Below are 22,727 nucleotides of genomic sequence, written 5' to 3' on the forward strand. Positions count from 1 at the left end.
AGTTAAAGTTTCTAAAGCAGTTCATACTAGAGAAAACATTTGTTTTTCCACTCTCTTCTGTTTTAGATTAGACATTTATTACATTTATCCTCTTGTTTATAAGGAAACAATGCAAAAAATAGTCAAGGTTTATTTTCATCCATTCTTCAAGTCTCCCCTCAGTTCAACTATGCAGTTGCTGACTTAGGAATGTTGTACTACTTCATGGCTCAGAAAGAGCTGTGGAAATGGAAACCTTTCTAGCTAAACAGGGCACACAAATAGGGTTACTGTAGCGAAGCTGTCTTGATACGTTTCCCCAGGACTCTCTGAAGCACCCTACAGTGAGGGACTTCTTGAACAGCCAGCTGGGTGCTGAAGGCTTAACTGCTGAACACATAATCAACTTTCTCCACAACGGGCCCCCAGGAAGCCGGGAGAAGGGAATGGCAGACTTTGACTGGCGGAACATCTTCAGTGCTGCAGACCGAGCTCTGCGATTGCTCAGCCAGTATCTGGAGGTAAGGGCAGCCTTCCCACTTCTGGGAATGCTTGTACAGAATATCCTAACGCAGGGTAGGCAGTACTTAGGCTCTGTGTCAACAGACAAAGTTCAAATCATAAAACATCTTTCATTATTTCAAACCTTCAATTTGATGAACCCCAAATTCTATGCTCAGAGTTGCTTGAATGTGTGAATACACTTCGATGCTGAGGCAGAAAGTGAATGCAAAACCTCAAGGAAATGTTTTTTGTAAGTACTAATAACTGACAGGCCACTAATTTCAGCAAGACCAGGGCCAAAGAAGCTAATAATTCTTTGCTAAGTCCCCCTCCAAGTTTTTAAGCGCCTGTTCAAGATTTCTTTGAAACCACTAAGGGAATTTCCACTTGTTCTGTAGCTACTTCCAAAAGAGGTCTGTGTGTCTTTCCTGGAGTCTGTACCCCCTTTCTCTAGGGTGCTGTGGTTTTTAGTGTGTCTCTATGAGGCTCTTTGAGAGCCACAGTGCAGAAAGAGAGGTGAAGTTTCACTACATTAATCTACAAAATGCTAAAATTGTAAGTGAAACTATCAAACCATTGTAAAAATATTTGGAAGATACTTTGAGTGAGAAGTTTCTCTGGTGTGGACAATCTTACCAATGAGTTCATCAGACTCATTAGTCTGTGAGTGTTTTCGGTTTAGGCTTTTTTATCCTGTATATTTCCAACTGCATATTTCCAACTGCAGGTAAAGATGTGTTGGAACTAGACCTGGGATAGGGTGGATTCCTACTAAGTTATGTAAATGAAATGCCCACTCTTCCTTGTAAACTTCTGAGCCCAGGCAAAACTTCAGGACCCGGCAGTGTTGTGGTGTAACTCAGTGTTAAAAAAGCTACTGCTGTTGGCAGTAATATTAGTGCTTGGGAACTCAACACTTAGCATCTGCCATGTGAGGATCAAGTTTTTTATGGAGATTAATTACGTTTTACAAGCATCTCTGAAGGAAATGTAAGTAGTTAGTCATTTAATGGTGAAATAAGCTAAGCCTCCAGCTCACAGAGAAAATTGATACTAGTTGTAGGCAACAGGACCAAGCCTAGCTCTCCCGGTTCCAATCAAGTTCAGACTAAAAGTCCATTCATCCCCTGCAAGAAGGCAAGAACTGAGAGTTTATCTGTCTTCATATAGCTATTACAAGAGGGAGCAACAAAGCTTTTGCACAAAGCTCTGCTGATTCTTCTGATCATCTTTTTGCTTCATGTTAGCAGAATTATTTCCTGCTCAACCTGAGTGAAATACATTGCTTGAACAGGTCAGTACTGGAACATCCACAGCATCAGGGCAGTTACTGTACTTGGTAGTAGATCTTTGTGTCCTGAAGTTCTTTGTAATGAGCTTATTGTTTTAAGAATGCCGCTTAGACTGAGATGTTAAGATTTGAGAATGTCTTCACACTGTGCCAAGCACAATGGGAACAAATAGCTCCCTTTCAGGGACACCCTACTCCTTGCCATAGTATGCAATGAGCAGAGGTGTGCTGTCATCAACTATCTTTGGAGACTCCACGTCTCTGCTGCAAGCTGTGGTGCAGCTGAGAAGCCCACAGATTATGCAGTGGCTGCTCAACCTCACTACCCCAGGAATTTCTTGTTCTTCCCTTACATTACCTTAGGCCACAGAAGAGCTGAACTGTTTGTGAGACCTACCTAGTCACCTCTTTATACTTACTATTTTCTGGTTTTCTTTTCCAAGCCTGTTCTTAGTATTTCAGTTTTGGTTTTCCCGTCTTCACTGGACCATTTTAAATTGTTAAATAGTTACTGGGAGAAAATATGACATAAATTTCTGCAAGTGGTTGATGAATGAGTTTTGATATAGTGAGGTTTATGAAGGCACATAAATGCCTTCATAAATTGAGTTGTAACTCACTGAAAAAAGCAAACTTAGTAGCAGACACCCTTTGTTTTGAATGTAATGAATGTTAAGAGAAAGAAATTCTAGCTTTTGGCTAGTAGATTACAATGCAAAATCTCTTTTCGCTTTCAAATTATGTGAGTTCTTGCAACACTGGTGTCTAAGCCTATGTTCCTTTATACAAGCTTTGGTTTCACTCTTCTCACAGAAGATCTACAAGCATTTGTGGTTTATGTTTCAAAAGCTTGCTGCTTCCTCACCTGGATGCGTGGATGGCCTATATTGCTTCTCAGCACAGGAAGCCTATATTGCTCCCAAAACTGTCTAATGTGCAGTGAAAATCTTAACGTCAGTTGTCTGTCAGTACTTTGCCTGGGCCATTGCTACAGGTTCCCCTGGAGAACTACGTGAGTTCTGCAGCTGCAACGAGTACCTTGAAAATAACATTCCTCACAACAAAGAAACAGCAAATAGTCCTCCAGACACTGCAGAGACACAGTTCCACAGCAGGACTTTGCTGGGAAACACTGACACGTTGTCAAGAACTAAACTCAGTTCCAGAACTCCATTAACTATGTAGGATAAACATAGGATAGCATAAAAAACCTAATACAACCTGACCCATCAGTCTAATTTGATTTCTCTTCTGGCATACAAGCCAGGAAGCTTTTCTGCTTGATTTTGCTTTCTGTTATGATACTCTATATACTTTAATCTTGTAAAGCAAACTAGGAGAATGAACATTTGCAAAACATCAGGAAATGTAAAGCTACAAAATAATTAAGTTATCAATTTAAGCTGTTTTGTTTTGCTGCCAGTTAAAACCACACTTTCTTATAGGTCCCGTTAAATTGTCATACTTTTTAAAGTTTTAAAGAAACAGAGCATGATTTTCCACAGGGAAAGATTAAGTAAAGGAATCTTCAAGATGTCTTCTCATTAAATAGCAAGTTGCCTGTATGAGTACTTTAATGTAGAGTGAGTTTTGGTTATTGACCTGCAAGAGATGATCAAGAAGATCGGATCACCCAAGTTAGCCTCCTGAATTTTATGAAGCAAGGTAATTCAGTAAGTATCTTCCCTGCCCATCAGGGACTTGCACACTTCTACTCTCTGGTAATGTCTTGCCAGTTCTGAAGGGCAGAAGCTAGATAGGCAAACATAAGTCCATAATTTACAGCTAACTAATGATAGAGTTTGTAGTGTTCACAATCCTTTTGTCTTACAGTGCCTGTTAAGTAAGGTTTAAATGGGGGGACATAAAGGGCTTAGATTTTGTTGACTTGATGTCTTATGTATGGACTGATAATGCATTTTGTAGTGATGACAGAGACTAAAAGATGACAGTTTGCTGTGAAGTAGAAACTACATTTTATTATTGAGATAGGCAAAGTATGTTAACTTCAGCCAGCAGGTTAATCACATATCAGAATTCAGTAGGGACACAATATTATCAGTAAAATCAATTGACTGGCATTAAATAGGAATAAATGCCTCAATACCTAAGGTTCACATTTGTGCTCTGACTTTCTCAATGCTTTGCTTGACAAAGTGCTTTTCAGCTGAAGTCTGTGCCTGGTATACTTTTCTTACAGATCATTCGTTCTTTAGCTCTGTGGTGTTCACTCAGGTACTTCCTAGGCTGGAAAAAAGTCCCAAAACTTGAAAAAGGATCGTGTTCTGTCTCAATTGGACTGCTAAAAACTCTTGTGGCCAGATTTATTTTATAGCTGAGTTAATTTATCTCCTGGATGCAGATTCTGGAGACAGTTCCCGATGCTGGGATCTCGTCTTTGCCACAGCTTTAGCCCTTCCAGTTCAGATATTTGCCTTTTTGAGGGAATCTTCCAAGTATAGTCCAAGGGGCAGAGTTCATGTGTCCATGGCTGGCTGATTGCAGTGGCATAAATGGGTTATGAATTACTATTTCATTCTACCTAATTAGTAAACGTGGCAGCACAGGTTTTGGCTGAACCTTGAACTGGCTATATCCTGCATGGATACATCAAATTTGCCCTGTCATACTTAGATTGCAACAGCAGCTCCTGCTTCAGTGGCCACCCTTGCTTGATTTCTTGCTCATCAGAATGGACATTACTTCTGCTTGGGAAAGGTGACCCTTAAATATCAAGAATAAACTACTCAAAATTATTCCATCCACTCACATTGACAGCAGCAATGCTAAATCTGAGGTTTAGAGTTCTTTTTAGGGAGAATGATGTTTCTGAGCTTGTATTGCTAATGCTGTGGTTTGAATTTGTCATAAGAATTAGACTAAGAATGGGCAAAGTTTCAGGAGGGAGGTGAGAGTCTTTTAGTAGTTTCAGCATAAGCTTTTAAAGTTGAAAATAGCAAATATGTCAAATGAACCTACCTTCCTTTTCTGTTTTCAGCCACTGTTGTTTGCATTGATGTGTACCTCTTACTAGTCTATTCTCAGGTGATTTTTTATCTTTGTGATTATTTGTAGTGTTTGACCTTGGATAAATTTGAAGGTTATCTTGATGAAACTCAACTGACTCATCAAGCCCTTCATCTGCTGGAGGAAAACAAATTCTGGGCTGGTGTAGTTTTTCCAGACATAGAGCCTACAGCCAGCAGTCTTCCACCGCATGTGAAATACAAGATCCGGATGGACATAGATGCAGTGCAGAAAACAAACAAAATCAAAGACAGGTAAGTGATGGTTCCTTCTCAGGTCCTGCCTACCATAACATGGATATGAGAGACATAAGGACATTAAAACCTGCACTGCATATGTGCATGAAATCCAACTGTATTCACCAATAGTTAGGATGTAAATGCAATGCCAGATGGTAACAGTACCACAAGTGGTATCACTCCTCTGACAGGCCAAGGGTAGGTGAATGGATACATGGCAAAGGGAATCACTGCTCAGGATCTATTCAGTAACCTGAAGTTTTCAGTTGGCTCCATCAATGGGAGAGGCCAACAAGGAAGTCCTATGTGGATTGTGACCCAGCTCTCCTCCACCAGGACAGCAGAACTGCTCTGCTGTTCCCCCTCAAGTCCCTCTCAAATGGACTTACTTAAAGGGTAATAGAAATACTTTCTCAGTTTTGTCTACATAGAGGAATACAGTGGTGTCTGGTAGTTGCGATCTAGTTGCAGTTTAATGTCCAAGGATACTGTACTCCAAATACAGAACAGTTACTGTGTTACATGATTAATTTGTGGACATTTTTGGCCAAAATTGCTATTCTGTGTTAGTGTAGAGCAAATTAAAGGAAAAGACTAGGTCAGAAACTTTCTCAAGCAGTATCATCAGACAGACCAAAATCTAGAAAAGACAGCTCCAGGCAGTGCTCCTACAGTTTCAGTAGGAAGATTTTAATGTATCTATTCATTTCCCTCCTGCCCCTCCCCTAAAGCCACTGCTTACTCAAGTGATTGCCATGTGAATTTTCCTTTGAGGTACTGGGATCCTGGTCCAAGAGCTGACCCTGTGGATGATTTACGTTATATCTGGGGAGGCTTTGCATATCTCCAAGACATGATTGAGCACGGGATTATAAAGACCCAGACCAACACTGACGTGCCGACAGGAATTTATCTGCAGCAAATGCCATATCCATGTTTTGTGGATGATGTGTGAGTAAAAGCTGTCTTAATTCTCATGAATACTTTAATTACTGGGTGCTTTAAGACTCTCAAGCACCAGTTCTAACCCTAGTCCTAAGGTATATATGCAAAAGCAATAACTGAGACATAACTGAATGAATTTGTTCTTTTCCTTATCCTATCATAACCCTAACACCAGAAGCAGCCTTTGCCAAGTGTCTACCCCTAATCCCAGTCCTGGCCTATGTTGTATCAAGGCAACCAGCGTCCAGACCTAAAATGAACACTAAACATGCCCCTTGCAAGCAGTGGTTTTCTTCCAGTTTTGCATATCACACAAAATAAAATAATCTGGAGCTTTTCTGGCTTTTCTTTTCCAGGCAATAATAGTAACAACCTAATCTGAACTTTCACACTGATTGCAGCCCAGAATCCGTTGTCAGTATGGCACCCCAGCTATAACACTTTGATCCCTAACAATGTCAGCCCTGGAACCACCCCTGGGAGGACCCAGCAAAACTGTGACCTTTTAAAAAGGTTTTTTATCTAAATAAAACTAAGCTTCATGCTACAGCATATGATGAGTGCCTGTAGCAAAACTGAACACAAAGCACTGACCCATATTAAAATAAACACCACATCCCTCAGTTAACTGTGCAGAATCCACTGAAGTGTAGTAAGCTGCTCCTTCCTAACTGTTCTTCTAAACCCCAGTTTTCTTTATACCCAAATAATTATTTCCTAAAGAAAAATTGAACAGAAAGTGCTTGTACCGATGGAATTTATACCTCTGTTGCTGTTCTGTAAGTCTTGAAGAATCAAACAACCCAGTCTTTTCAACTATATTACCAAACCCTAAGCCAAGACTTAATCATATATAGATATACCAATACCCAAAGTTGTAGGTTTTGGTCCTTGAAGACGCCTACAGGCCTTGCAGAATCCCAAGACATTTTAGGCTCTTGAAACTTTTTCTTTCCAAAATCCTAACCACATCCCTAAACAGGATTTCAATTATAACTACATGACTGCTATCTGCAATCAGACTGGCTATGTAGCATTGATTTCTGTTAACATCAGTCCTTTCCCTTCCCTTGCAGATGCTGCAGTTTTCAGCAATAACCTGATGTTCTCTAACCTTCTCCCTAATTCTTGACCCTGGTTTTTATGCAGATTGACTGGGTTTTGTTTTAAATTTCACATGAATCTAGCAGAGGATTCCAGGACTGTGGCTGCAGTTTGTTATTGTAGGCTCCACGAGTTTCTTTCCCCAGTGAAAAGCAGAATAAAGAAGCCAAAGGAGAAAGAGGTGGTTTGTTGCTCCTGGGTGTGGAGATTTTGTGACTCCGGGGAGGCAGAGGGGCTGTGAATGCTGTCACCCCCATTAGCACTACCTGAACCAACACATGTGCTCCAGATTTGATGATGTAGTGCCTCTTGCCTCTTAACAGTGTGCCTGTTCCAGTGCTGCAATCTGTGCTACTGCAAGTGTCTTGGTATATACATTTCATCAAAAGAAAAAAAGGCACTATAGGACTTATTTCATGGTTCTGTCAATGTGTTCTGTGCAGGCAAGTGCTGGTACTGCAGATAATGTAGACGTGCATAATTTGACATGTCATTTGCATCAGTTGTTACCTGTTAGTCTGACAAAATGTCTCCCTGGCAAGCCTGCTTTGGGAATACTGCAGGGGCAGAAACCCCATCTGTGCCAAAGTTCTCTGCAGCAGCCACACAGAGCTCAGGGTTCATACCCAAACCCAGTGATGGCCTCTGCAGGGAGCCTGCGTAAGTGAAGCAAATGCATCCTAATGGTAACCATGGATGTTGTGCACAGCCTAGTGCTGGGTTACATGCATCCCCCAAAAACCCAGTGTACCCCTGGCCAGTCCACAAAAGCATGGCTTCATTGCAGCAGCCAGATTGCTCTGCATTAATTTTTTGGTGAAAAAGTGAAGGTTTTCCATTTGTTTTGACAATGAGTAGCTATGAGAGCATATGACAAAAATGTAGTTCTGTAGGGCTCAGATTTTGGAAGCCAAAGGATTTTTGCTCCATTTTATTTTCTCTAAGCTTTTGGCCCTGAAACAATCAATTCCACCTGGTTTTAAAGGTAATTTCACTGGAAAATTACAATGCCAAATCATAAAAAAAATGGTTTTAGCTTTTTCACCCCAAAATCTTTCTCACCCTGACAACACACTTGGGGAAGTGCTTCTCCAAGGAGCATCTCCAAGGGCTGAGCAGCTGTGGAGTCAGGGTGGAGTGACAGAGAAAGGGAGCAGCACCTTCATCCCATGGAGGGCCACCTGTCCCATGGATGCAGCAACCATTAGTTCATTAATATTTAGGTTGCTTATGAAGTTCACTAGCAACATGCTGTTTAGCCTGAGAATTTCCAGTCCCATGCTGAACAAATGCATTCTTCCTCACTCCATTTTTATTCTTGCTTCTCATCTCAATCTTTCTGGTTTAGCTAAATTTAATCCATCTCTCCCTTTTTGCCTTGGTAGCTTCATGATCACCTTAAACCGCGCCTTTCCCATCTTCATGGTGCTAGCTTGGGTTTATTCCGTTTCCATGACTGTGAAGAGTATAGTGCTGGAGAAGGAAAAGCGTCTGAAAGAGGCTATGAAGAACAGGGGTATAACTAATGGGGTGATTTGGTGCGCTTGGTTCCTAGACAGCTTCTTCATGATGGCTGTGAGCACATTCCTCCTCACAGCACTGATCATGGTAAGGATTGCCACTCTCCAACTCACTGTTGTCTTTGCACTGCTGATATCAGTTTGCTGTTGAGAAAGAATAGTGGCTGCTCCTTGGGAGGTGTGAGTGGCTGGTGGCTTGTTCTGATAGCAGCAGCTAAGCAGACCTCATGCCATCATCAGCACTTGGCAGAGGCAGAAAGATTAATTCACTAATAAGATTTATTATAAGATCCCCCACAGAACAATACATCCAGCTGATTACTCTGTATATTGTGTTTCCCATAGACAGAGGCAGATCTTGCAGTAAATAAGAATTGTTGCTTTAAATAGAAGGGATCATAACATGAAGAATTTTAATCTTGTAATTCACCATATGTGATTCATTTATAATATTCAGTGCTTACCTGCTTAGCAATTATGCCACTATTTCAGTGGAAAAAGAGGCTGCAAGGACAGTATTTTCATGACAACCTGCGAAACAAACCAAAACAAAAACAACCCAAAAAACCCCCAAAAAATTAACAAAAAAACCCCTTTTTCCTTCTGTGACTCCAATTGCTGTGTTTTGTAACATTTCAGGCCAGTTTGGATGTTGTTTCGAAGGACTACCTTTTCTCTCTGTCACCTGAAACCCAAGCTCCTCCTGGCTACTCTAGTTAATTATATAAATCTATAGCATTTTGATAAGGAAGAATGCACTTGCATCTTTTTTGATGTGGGCAACTGGTATTGGCATAAATGCAGTGTTAGGATTCAATCTGCTCTATCTTATCAGCCTGCCCTGATGAGTTGTTCTCATTCCTTGTGTTCCATTACAGCTTAGGCGGATAAAGAAAGCTTACTTTATTTGCTGCAGTGGTTTAATTAAACATCAGGAGGTAGTTCATGCCAGAGAGGAACGTGCTTATACTTATAATTCACTTCTTTTCCTGGATTTCACTTTGCCAGTGTGAGGCACCTTTGTAAATATATTCTTATGAGAGGTGGTATCACTGTTGATGAAGAAGTCAGTCTCGGAGGCCCAGTAGGGTGTTGCAACAATACTGAGACCTATTTATAGCCTTATAGACCCATTTAAGCCTTATATAAGGCTCAAAACAAAGTTGAGCCTAATAAATAGGCCTCAACATTGTTTTTTTAGGAGTAAATAGATAGTAAATAGATACAACAGCAGACCATGCTCTTCTTGAGAGGGAGCATTTAACCTATAAAAGCTCTCAGGAAGAAAGGTCAATAAAAGATCACCCAGTGGGTTGGTTAGTACGCAGGGATCTGAGAAACTGCACTTGGATTCCTCAGCTGTGATACCCTTCTGGAGTTTGAATGTCAGTTACATGCAGAGGCCTTATTATTTTCCTGATTTGCTTTGGCTTTTTTAAGATGCCTTTTGTCAGGGTTCCACACATTGTTTTTCCTGCACGTCAAGCAAATGGGCTGAGGAGAAGATGAGACCAACAAAGATTGATTATGATAGTTCAAATAGTTTTATTTCAAATGTATGAATTCCCAAGCAGGCACATCTTGCTTGGAATCATTTGTTACTAAGGCAGGGACAGAATGTCTGCTTTCCATCAGTTATGATCTTAATTCAGTCATCAAATGTGAGTATGAACTCCACAGCTTATTGTACTGTTGACTATTAAGTGACTCTTAAGTGACAATTCATGAGCAGGGATAAAATTAGATGAAGGATTTGTTACTGTAATGAGCTCAGGTGTTGAAACTACTGCCTGGGAGAGTTAGAAGTCCTGTTGGGCAAGAAAGACTGCCTTACTACTCATCACATGTCAGTGGCAATTCTGACCTTTTCTGCTAGTTCAGAAAGTGGCAAAACTCCTAAATGTTTCCATTTTCCTTTTCCTTACAGCACGGACAAGTACTACATTATAGCAATCCACTCCTCTTCTTTCTGTTCCTTCTGACGTTCACCACAGCCACCATCATGCAGTGTTTCCTGTTCAGCACCTTCTTCTCTCAAGCAAATCTGGCAGCTGCCTGCAGTGGAGTCATCTACTTCACCTTGTACCTGCCTCACATTGTCTGCTTCACCTGGCAAGACCGCATGACTGTTGCAGTGAAGATCCTAGCAGTAAGCCTTTCTCTGATTATGTGGTATCTTTGGCTTCACATTTTAACTGCCCTTCTCATGGTGCATATGTGGGTAGCAAATCATTGCACTATTCTTCCTCCTTGCTGTTTTGATTCAGAAAGGGAGACCTCTGAATCTCTCTCAAATAATTAGGGATTGAATGCGAGTAAGCCTTTAGCAGGCCTAAGAACTGAGAGAGATTTGCATGGCTTTCAGAAAGTTCAATAGAATTTATTCCAGTAGAATGCTAGGAAATGAGCATAATGTTTTGAACACTTCCTTGTAAGTCAGAGCAAATTTAATTTGTGGTGTGTTTAATAAATACAAAGGCAATTCAAAAATGGGGACAGTTATGTGTTATAACCTAGTTAACAGGGTAATATCTAAGAATGAGAAGACCTCAAATTCACATTCCTTATTTATCTGAATACAGAGTTAGGATCTGAACATAGAGTTAGGATCTGAACCCAAGTGCCAAAGCTCTGAGAAGTATCTTCCATCTAAGAAGTTGTAGACATTGTCCATGCAGTACTTCCTTGCTGGTTCTCTCCGTTATAGGTAAGACAAATAATAATTCAGTGGAGCTGGAAATTTCTTGCTGTTTTTTGAAATGGAACTGTGAAATTACAACATTTTCTGTTACTCAAGGGATCAGGTAGGGGAGCAGGTGTTTGAATCCAGTCTCCCCATCTTTGGTGAGCATTCTAACAACTTAGGTAAAAGAGAACTGTCTTCTCTTGCACTTGGAAATCCAATGAAAGATCAAAAAGAAAACAAAACATTTCAAAAGCTGTAACTAAGTGTAAATATGGCTGTGAATTAGCTTTCTTAACTGCTGTACTATGCAGAGGTAGTATATAATGGTTTTAGTTCTACCAATTAAGGCAATCATGTGCAAAACTTGATCCTGCCATTAAGTCACAAAAGGAGTAGGGTTGGCCTAATTTTGGTTTGGGAAGAAATCTTGAGACTAGCGCACAGTTTAAGCACTCTGAAGTGAAGGAGGAAGCATCAGTGTAAGAAAGGATATTTGCTGGCTGAAAGTCGTGAATATTTTAATCTGTTCCTGATAGGTTTGGTCTTTCATTTGTTGTTCAAAGGTTAGTGTGTGACGAAGAGCTGATTACAAGGGATGATAAGGGGCAGGGTATGGGTGTGGAGGGGGGCTGAAGGAAAAAAATAAAAAGTTTTAAGGGCAATGTAATTGAATGAAGTATGTATTGCTGAAAGCCAAATGGTTTTTACTTAGCACACTAGGGGAATGCCTCACAGAGTTGCTGTTGGGATCCCTCTTGACTCTGGCCTTCCCGGCTGAACTATAAATATTCCATAACACAGCTCTGTATCACTTCTTGCTCTGTTTTTGAACGCAACGTTGAAGATGTTTGGATACTGTACTGGTTTGTTACTTTGTGGTGTGAGAAGCAGGTAGCAGACACACCAGAGGAGAGGGGATGGTTGTGGTTTTTCTACAGCTGAGCATCTGGTGTGATTTCTGTCTTGTTACTCACAGTGGCCCTGCCCCATACACTCGAGAAATGCTTTGATTCTCCAGGGCAGGCAAAGGTCTACACTGAGAACTTGTAGAAGCATCTATAGTATTTTCTGAGCAGAGATATTAATGGAAAAAAAACAAGCTGTGAAGGTTGCCTGGTAGCTAAAGAAAGATCGAAGCTGAACTTGATCTACTGAGCCTAATACTGCTTAGAATTGCTGCTGTTCAGAGACTTAAACATCCCAGTCCAACATAAAAGTGAAACCACTGTTCCCTAATACTTCATTAGGCGTTATCAAGTTTTAATGGTTGGACTTGATGATCTTAAAGGTCTTTTCCAACCTAGCTGATTCTGTGATTCTATGATTTGAAGTCCAGTCCTTAAAGGTCATCTTTCTTTGTGCTTTCTTTGCAAACTACCCCCCTGTCTTAGTTGAATATCATTTTTCTTTTATTCCAGAGTTTGCTTTCTCAAGTAGCCTTTGGGTTTGGTACAGAATACTTGTCACGCTATGAAGAGCAAGGTCTTGGCCTACAGTGGGGTAACATCAGAACCAGTCCCTTGGAAGGAGATGAATATAGTTTTCTTTTCTCCATAAAAATGATGCTTTTTGATGCTTTTCTCTATGGAATACTTTCTTGGTATCTTGATAACGTTTTTCCAGGTATGTCTATTTCTTACTCATACTAAGTAGTGGTAGTTGTTGTAAACTGTTAGTCTCATCAGTCTCTGACTATTTCTCTGTCAGAAAAAGGATATTTGATACTGTAGACCATGTCTCTTACCCAGTATAGCACCACTGCTTTAGGAAGAGCTTTCGCTTTTCTCTCTTTCTTTTTCCTTTCTCCTGTTTTAGTCTTGAAAAGAATAGAAAATGAGGAAAGAGTAAGGAGGAGGATGCAATTTCTGGTCCTGTTTTAAAACCTAAATAGAAAATAAACCTACAGAGATGTCATCTGCCAACAGCCAATTTGTCTACATACATTTCATTTGAGGAGTTTTAACCATTTCTAGTGAGAATTTTTTAGGTTTTGAAAACAGAAACAACAGATCTAGTCCACATATACACTATGGCCACATTAGGCCAACGGTTTCTTAAAGGGTGGTACTATTTCCTGAGATACATACTGTGTCTTGGGCAGCTGTGAAAGAGCCTGTGTGGATTGATTATATTTCTAAATGGGAATCCTGGTTCCAGTGCAAGTTCACAAAAGGATTTTCTTCATCATCAGTTACAACGTTTGGGAACTTCCTTTGTAAGAAAACAGTTTGTCCTTGGAGCTTAAATAGTTATCTTTTTATTGAACATTGTTACAGTATAATAAATGCAGACTATTCTGCTGTACGAGCAAGTGAGCTTTCTTTTCATTCATCTATTACTCCCACATATGAACCTGCAGTTCCACAGCTCCAGAATGTGTTTCTTGGCAGATGGCTATGGGTTTTCTTGTATTTATTTTGTCTTCCTTGAGTGGTTCTGCAGAATTTGAGATCTTGCAGATTTTCTAGCTATGGAGGAAAATGAATGATGAATAAGGTAAGATGGTGTTGATCTGCACACTTTACTTATGGTGGTTAACCCAAATCAAGGAAAGAGAAGGATTTGCTAAAAGGTTTTAGGTGTGCCTGAGGACATTTTGTTTCAAAATGAAAATATGACGTGAAGTCTGCTTTGTGTCCCTACCAAAGTGAGCTGTGCTACCCCAAATTCACGCCTAGTCAGTGTGTCCTCACAAAGCAGTTTAATGCAATTCTAAAGCACTTGTTTTCAGAGGTTGTTTGCAGTCATTTTCCTCAAAGTTCCTCATTGGAGAAGCCCATGTAAAAAAGAATGGACAATGTACAATTTCCATGAACACAGCAGGAAGTCAATAACAGGAGTTTCTTTGCTCCTAGATCCAAGTTAAGGTTTTTTTCATGCCTGTATTTTACACAAAAGTAATGCCTCTCAGGACTTCTGTTCGTTAGCTTCAGTTCCTCCTTGGCTTTCTGCTCCTCTGTTTGTGTGGAACTTCCCATAGCATTTCTGCATCACACACATGCAGAACTACCAAATCAATGCTGTAGTCTCTGAGCTTACTATACGAATTCCCTGGATAGCCCCTTGAACCATATGGGTCAGCCCCTGCTCAAGCTTTCTCTGCAGCCAACCACCCACTGGCACACTGAGCCATTGGATGTTCGAGCTTTTTGCTCTGTAATGGAGGGGTTTGCACTCATCCTGAATGAGAAGCAGTTGTTTTAGCCACCAGCTTCAAAGAGGTATATTCCAGTCCATAACAAGTACAAGACAAACTGCTTACAGATGCAGACAGGGTGGTTGTGTACAAGTGGTTGCCTGAAATACAGGGTATTTTTGATAAGTCAGAAACAAACAGACACTTGTCAACAGTGGTCTTCAATATAGAAGAACTGACCACCATTTAGGAAACATCACAAATTCCTTTAGCTTATTTTGAGTAAGTAGCACAAGTATCATCAGGGTTCACAACGATGCCTGTTTTAAACATAGCAGCTCAAATTCCTGTATACTATATATCAGTATGACCCCAGGAAAGCAGTCTTGGCTTACACTAACACTGCTCTGGCCTGACAACTGATAATGTTATTGTACTTTCTCTTTTCAAAGCAGGGTTAATCTGTGACTAAAAAAGTCCATTTCTGCTTAAAAAAAAGATTACTGTCTTGTCAGTTTTCCTGTGTGCTGAAATAACAGCCAGAGTCTCTTTTCTCATTGTCAGTTGTGAATTCAGGCCCAGGGTGATAAGTGTAAATATAATAAGCTTTTCACTCATGTCAACCCTCAAGTGTTCAAGGGGCCTTGAAAGAAAATCTCTGAGTGAAGCTGGGATCCCATCTGAAGCAGTCAGGGTGTTCCTTGCCAGCTGCTGCCCTGTTGGTGTGGATTCAAATTGTCCCATGTAAGGAGTAGCTTCATTCTGTAATTACACCACGTTCTAGTTCAGAAAAGGTAAGGGCCAATGAGATCACATATTTTCTGCATATTTTCCTCCTGTCCAAAAGAAAAGAAAATACCTGCAGACACAATCTGCTCTGTTAGGTACTTGGTGGATGGTTTACCCTTCTGATATGCAACACCAGGACTGCAAGTGTTTATAATTATAGCTCAGACTTTGCCTAGATGAATTGGTGCCTGCTGAGGAATGTGTTTATGAAGTGCACTTTGCCTTCTTATTTTTGTTCTAGGGGACTATGGGCTACCACAGCCTTGGTATTTCCCTGTGCAAGAATCTTACTGGCTTGGCCCCAGAAACCCAAAAGCTGAGAAAACAGCAACTGCTGATGGTGAGTTCTTTTAAATAACTTCAAACCCACTGATCCGCTTAGAGGTGACTACATAACATTTCCATTACCTGAGCTGCTGCAAAGATTAGGGGCAGCCGTACACTGGGAACATCAGCAGGTGCCTTTGAACTTGCAGTGGCCTGCTATTATTAGAGTTATTAGAGGTGAGCCACTGTTCCATCTGGGAGCCTTTAAAGCAGGGCTTAAAAAGCAACATCAACCCCCCACCCTCTAACCAACACTCTTTGAGACACTCGAGAAGTTCTTATTGCTCAACACAGCATTTGTGAAATGTTGATCTTTCTTACACTGAGGCTCTCCCATCTTTGTAATCTGGGTTATTTTCTACCTAGTTTGACACTTAATTTCTGTCAGTTTACTTTAGATTTGTAAGCAAGATCAAACGTTATGCCACCCTTGGACCAACAATGCAAATGAGTTCAAAAGTCCTGCTTTTATGGATTATTTTTGTCTGTGCTTTGGTACTGGAGTAGTTAAGAACATGTAGGTGACTATTTAAATAGGAATTAATACAAAATAATTAATGTTAAACTAGAGGCTTGCTAAAGGTGGTGTTTTGAAATCTGTCTGAAATTTACAAGGTAACAGTGAAACCAAGTCAAAATGATAGATGAAGAAATAATCTCATTACTGTCCTTCCCTTCATCAGCTCAGACTGCTGACAAGGCAGTCTCATCTCAGGATGATACCTATAAATCAGAAGGGAGTTAATCCTTTCTGTGAACATGCCATCCACTGCTCACCTTTTTATCAGAAAAGAGGTTATAGCAAAAGGGTTTTTGAAGAGGCTTTTCCTTCTGGTACACTCTGAGGGAGTGATCAGGTTTTCCTTTGGCCTTGCTGTGAGGGTATTCAGGATGTTAGGGGCTTGCCTAGATGTTATGGAGCCTGTTACCTGCTTCAGCTTTGCAAATGCTGCCCACTGGGTTAGAATGTGACTGTACAGGAAGAAGGAGGAAAGAGCCAAAGGAGGACTTGGTGTATGTTTATAGATGAATAATAGTAGAATATTTCCCAAGACCCAGGTAAGATGTCAGCCGCTACATCTCACTGACTTTCGGTGGAGTTTGGGCACATCCTGTACCACAGCTCCTTTGACTCTCTCAACTTTGGAGCAGTTACTTACAGGATTTTAACATTATCTGTTTATTTAGCTTAAGCCTAAATTTAGTAGAAGTAAAATCCATTCTCTGGTTATCTTAATGCTTAATAAGTTCTGTATGTTCTTTAACATATTTCCACTACAAGGTGGACTTGTGATTTCTTAGGACCCAAACTAAAGGTTATGAGAAAGCTTGAAAGCCACAGAATACTCAGTTGCACAGGTAGCTCAGCAACAGAAAAGTTTATGGCTACTGCTTAATTGCCATTTTTAAATAAATTCGATGAGTTTATATCAGCATTTTTTAGATTACTTAGATAAAACATTTTGCTTAAGTGAAGCCTAGAGTTTATTTTGCAGGTGAGGTTACATCAGGTAACTGAGCTGATCTAACAGTTCACTGTTAAGAAATAATGGGGCAATCTTACAGTCCCCTCCACAGCTCTCATTCTAGCTCTGCTGGTAGTCCCTGGTAAGATTAAGAAGGTTAAGTGGTAGATCCTTCCTGAAGTCATTCCCAAGAAAATGAAGGATAAAGTGACAGGAAATAATGAACGTGCATTTATGAAGAGCAAATCTCGCCTAACCAGTCTGATTTTCTTCTGTGATGAATGTATCAACGGACAAAGAGAGAAGAGTGGATGCTATTTAACTTGACTTTAGCAAGGGCTTTAGCATGGGTTTGCAGAGTATTCTGGTAGCCATGTTGATGAGATACAGGTTGTTTGAGTGGACACTGAAGTGAGTAGAAAATTGGCTGAACTGGTGGGCCCAAAGGGTTGTGATCAGCAGTATAAAGCGTAACTGCGGACCAGTTATTAGTAGCAGGAGCCTGATAGGGACTGACACGGGACTTAGTACTGTATAATGCCTTTATTAACAGTCCAGGTGGGAGCAAGTTAATGGAAGATATCAATTTGGAGGGAACAGGGAGTGCAGGGCAGCTTTTCAGAGGAGGCTAAAGAGGCTGGAGAAAGGGATTTATAGGAACCTCAATGGAGTTCAACAGAAGTAAATGCGTAATACTGTGTCTGGGATGGAATAACTCCACAGGACAGACAGACTGGCCACCACCTGGATGGCAGCTTTGTAGAAAAGGTCTGGTTGACATGCCGAACATGAGCCACCAAATGTGCCCGTGTAGCCAGGAAGACCAGATGCATCCTGAACTTTAGTTCAGTTCATCAGTTCAGGAGAAGTGATTCTTCCCTTCTAGTTAGCACTTGTGAGGTTATCTGGACTGTGTTGTCCAGTTTAGGCATCCTCATTGAAAGGAAAATAGAGTTACTGGAGGGATTTTAGGAAAGAGCCACCAAGTTGTTTAGGAGCTGGAGCATGTAACATACAAGGAGAAGCTGATTGCCTTGTGTTTTCTCAAGCAGGGACAGTTGGAAAGGTCATCTGTGATTAATGCCTTTGTAGGAGGCATGTGATTCTTACCAGTTTGAAGAACTAAGACACTTCAGTGCCTCAGTTTACATGAACAACTGTAGAACTTTTCTCAACTCATATCTTTCCTTCAGGGATAATACTAAGCTTTTTCTTAATTTATCATAACTAATTAATGAGTTGGTTGCTTCAGGAGCTCCCTCTTCTATCATCACTGTAACTTCCTGCTTTAAGCCTGTCCCCATTAGTGACTTTATGTGACTGTTTTCCTCTGTGAAATTCTTGTACAAAAGTCAACAGCAACTCATTCATTCCAGCCTGGAGCAAGTCTCTTAATCTAAGAAGCAGTTTGCCTTTCATTTAACCTTCTTGTTTTGTTTTTCTCCCTCTCACTCCCTGCAAGTCTGGGAAATGTCTGTATGGTGTTTCTCTTCAAGTGGTGAAGAATTTACCTTTCTAGAAGCTCTAGAAGTGGTCTAGAGCTGTGTGGACAAAATATAAAGCGTGTGCCTAATATTAGTCAGGATCTTCTACTCTGAGTCTGTAATTGCAAAAATGTCAGTCATGTTCCTTAAATATCTGTTCCTGCCACTGTGAAGATTTTAAGGTAGATGGTTTTGAGTGCTGTACCTAACCTGAGTAAAGCACTGATGACTAATGCTCTTGGAGAGCTCAAGGCTTAGGAAGGACTACCTCCTTTTCCTGAAAGCACCTCCAGAGATAAGAGGAAATTCAAGTTGGGTTCATTAAACCTTGGTTACTTTTGGTTGATTTAGAAAAAAGCCTGGAGTCAGAAGGCTGTGTGGATCAGAAGACCATGGAAGGGGAAAAAAAAGAAAGCAGAACGAGGAAATCTGAAGAGCCTGAAAAGCCAGAAGAAAAGAGTGACAACCAGGGGGAGAAGGATGGTAAAAGCAAACAGTGTAAACACAAACGAGAAAGAGAACCTGGCGAGCAGGGGAAGCCTCACACAGATGCCCTGGACAAAGATGAAATTCACAGTAAGGAGAGAGAGAAACCTGGCTATGCCTGAGATACCATACTTACTGTATTTCATAACCAAGACTGATTGGAGTCAAACTACAAGGGCCCAGTAGGCTACAGAGCATAGCATGCGACTGCCTGAGCTCAGCTCAGGAGAAGCACTGACTCTCCCAGCTACCCTCTTGCTGATTCCTCTACATTCACAATTCCTTAGACTATTTTAGCCATCATATATGAGAGCTGCCTTCCAGAATATCTCTGTATCTTGTTCTTTATCGTGCAAATGCAGGCTGTTTCTAGGGCAAGTTAGTGCCCATGCTCTGAGGGGAGCCTCAGAGACACATACATTAACTTCTTAACAGACCCATGACTTCAATACAAATATTTAATGCTGAGAGGAATGTTCTTCAACCCCCCCTCCCTTTTTTATCCCTCCTGTCTTTAGTGTGTGTTGCATCTGCAGGGAAAGGCTGGTTTCAAAGGGGTTTATCTGAAGTGTTCTGTGTGTCTGTCTGCAGCCTTTTCTGATGCTGACATTAGCCACCAGCTAAGAATTCCTGAATGACCTGCCTTGTTTTCAAGCCCTTATGTCTTCTTTTGTGGGGAGCCAGAGGAGTTTTCTGAATGTGATGCTCAGAGGAATGCATGTGGATTCTGTAGCAAAAGTAACTGCTACAGACAGCTCTGAGCCCACTCTGGCTCTTGGAAAGCTAGAGATAAAAGTGGGGTCATCAGAGCTCCTCACGTAGGCACTGAAAACATGCATTCAGGGTGAATGGAAACAGGACAGACTTCAAAAGGAAAAAGACAGGCAGAGGGCAAAGGTTATTTCAGCCAATCTTCTCCTAGTGCTGCCTTATCTTTGCGGTGCTGTCCTCGTCAGCTCCCAGGTTCCAGCTGTTCCATGGCCACAAAGGAAGGGCTTTGCCTGTCACTGCACAAGAAAGCCTGCCTTCCCTTTCTGCCAGCCTCACGGGATCTGAGAGCCAAGAGCAGACCTGGTATGGTCCAAGGGCAGTTTCCAAAATGGCTTCGTGTAAGAGCTAGAGCTTCGTGTAAGAGTAATGGGATGTGAAATGGAGAGTAGTTCTAATGGCTTAATTCTAGTGCAGTCCAATTCTAGCACAGGTTAGCAGAGCAGGGCAGACACCCTGCCCTAATTACTCGATAGGTTTTAAGCAGAGCCTTCACCAAAGCCCCATTAACCTCCCCAACAACTGCTGCCATCTCTGAAGGAAAACCTAAATGGCCCAGAATTGCCATTGCACTGAGGGAACAGGATCAGAATGGAGCAATATGAATCTCGGAAAGGGAGTTTAAACCTCCACCAGTGTCCTTCAAGTGATGCAAAGCAGATCATCAGAAAATTTGCCTCAGAACTTGTCAGTGAGTCTTGCAGGCAAATATGAATTGAGCTCATGATCCATGTAAAAGGATGGTACCTCAGTTGCCAATATATGCATAACTCTCCAGCCTGACTCCATGTGAATTTCTGTAAATACAAGGATGTAGGCATTTGCCTTAGCAAGACAAAAGGAAACCTCAATTCCTTCACAAAGCAAAAGCAAAGTTTGTCATAAATGTAATTTTGTTTTAAAAAAGCTACCCATTCTAAATGAATTATTTCAGCTCTGTACAGCCCTGGCATGTACAACATATCTGGGACATGTTCCTGAGTATTGTTTATAGTGACAGTCATAGCAGCCACTGCTGGAGGTGGGGCTGGGTTCACCCAGATGGCATTGGCTGCTCTCCACACAGGCCTGCTGGGTACTGAGCAATTTAACTGAACTGCAATTGCAAAACAAGCCTCCCTACAAAGCCTTAAGCATTCTGTGTAAACAAAAGTGGACAGGGTCTTTAAATTTCCCAACTCCCATCATTCACATTGCCCAAGGGCTTAATTTACTTCAAAGGAAGTTTGTTTTGTCGAGAGGCTGATGCAATAAAACATCCTGATGGTGCTATTTACAATAATGCATTTTTAATCCGGAGAGAAAGCCATCCAGTGTAGTGCTCGCATTAGGTACTGCCTAAATCTTGAGCTGGCCTCAGCAAGGGGGTAAATTTCACCTACCAGGATTAAAGGCAAATGTTGGTTATTTTTAAAGCAGCATGGTAAAAGAATGCACAGCTGGGCACATGATTTGAATGGCAGATTTCAGCCTGGCTAGAAAGGCAACCTGCTGCTTGTTTAATCTCTCAGCCTATCTAAGTGTCTTCAGACAACATTCCCAAATAATCTTCCTGCTACACAATGAAAACAGCACGTTCAGCTTCACCTGACCCAATGAGCTATCTCTCCACAGATTATTACAATTCTGGGCTCTCCTTCTGTTACTGATCTGTGGGTGAGTAACTAAATTGCACTGGGATTAGAAATCTGGCCTCAGTTTGGTGTGACTGGAGAATCTGGCACTGGCACATGATGCCGTATTTTACTGGGTATGTGCTGTTGCTTCTGCACTTATTGATGTGTCGTCGTGAGAACCAGGATTAAAATGTGCTTTTATTCTTTTTTCATTCTTGATTTCTTGCCTTTCAAGTAAATACCTTCTTTGAGCCTGAGCCGATGGGATTGATTCCGGGAGTATGCATTCAGAACCTGGTGAAGATTTTTGCAAACAGGCCCAAGCCAGCAGTAGATGGGATGAATATTACTTTTTATGAAGGCCAGATCACAGCATTCCTTGGACACAATGGAGCAGGAAAGACAACCACCATGTAAGTCTGTATTTTAGAAGCAACAAACTCAGGGAAATGCTCTCTTGCTGTGTCCTGAGGAGCAGCCTTCTCTTTTCGCTCTTGTCTCTCTACCACCCCTGCAGCTAGCTTGATGCACAACATTAAGATTTTCCAGACAGGGAAATGCTGCCCTTAGGCAAAAAGAAGATATCCTGGATTATCTAAAGCCCAGGGAGGGAGGCAATGCATGACTCAAACAAGTGAAAGTCTAGAGAGAAGGAAGCAATTCTCTCCCTCACAATTCATTTCCCATGGCCAGACTCCCAGTAGGTGCAGAGGGAGAAGGATCTGGCTGAAAGAACTGAAGATTTGAAAGCCACCACACTCCACATGTTCTTAATTTCTCTGTCTGAATCTGCCAGTCATGGTTTTTGATCTGTGTGAAAGGAGTATAAAATCTAGATCCTGTTTAGACAAAATGATTATATATATGCAAGATCCATGTCCAGATTAGAGTGTTCCTCTAGTCCTAGAGCCCTGGCATCTCAGCAAGCTGGCCTTCAGGAATATTTAATTTCCTTTATACAGAACTTGACTCGTCAAAATGGGATGAATTTGTGAACAATATATTTGATGAGTCTGTGACAAGTTTAACAAACGTTGAAAGAACTGAAGTGTTTCGTTGTGATTTTTTCCCAGCAGAATGCTTTAGGGTTTTTTTACTACAAATCAGTTTGATTTCAAATGCACTTTAAATTGCCTTTTATTTTCTTTGTAATTGTTCCACAATAAGTATGGTCGACCCAAAGCAAAAGCATTCTGATCTGCAGATCCATGAGATTCTCAGTGTAGCAGGGCAAGAGTAATTTATACGTATGCTTTTTGACTGCAGTTGTTCCATCGAGGCCCATAGTAAGAAGTCATCATGCTCCATCTAGTGGCGTCATGGAATGCATCTCCCTAATGTGGCAGGGAAAAAGGGGGGT

The 22,727-nt window shown here is 41.1% G+C and overlaps 1 protein-coding gene across 1 annotated transcript in view; it reads left to right on the plus strand.

Annotated features, from left to right (window-relative positions):
• The window catches only part of ABCA4 (ATP-binding cassette, sub-family A (ABC1), member 4), a gene marked incomplete at its 5' end in the record, with an annotated part of 67,056 nt that overhangs the window by 17,060 nt on the left and 27,269 nt on the right, over positions 1–22,727 (plus strand). The window contains 9 exons of the mRNA XM_010016762.1: positions 303–500; positions 4,850–5,055; positions 5,815–5,991; positions 8,475–8,697; positions 10,537–10,758; positions 12,714–12,918; positions 15,462–15,560; positions 18,849–19,073; positions 21,603–21,780. Of these exons, the coding sequence (XP_010015064.1) occupies positions 303–500; positions 4,850–5,055; positions 5,815–5,991; positions 8,475–8,697; positions 10,537–10,758; positions 12,714–12,918; positions 15,462–15,560; positions 18,849–19,073; positions 21,603–21,780 (1,733 nt within the window). The remainder of the gene's footprint in view (positions 1–302; positions 501–4,849; positions 5,056–5,814; positions 5,992–8,474; positions 8,698–10,536; positions 10,759–12,713; positions 12,919–15,461; positions 15,561–18,848; positions 19,074–21,602; positions 21,781–22,727) is intronic.

The sequence above is a fragment of the Nestor notabilis genome, unplaced genomic scaffold (assembly GCF_000696875.1).
Source record: "Nestor notabilis isolate BGI_N333 unplaced genomic scaffold, ASM69687v1 scaffold6476, whole genome shotgun sequence".
NCBI classification, from domain to species: domain Eukaryota; kingdom Metazoa; phylum Chordata; class Aves; order Psittaciformes; family Psittacidae; genus Nestor; species Nestor notabilis.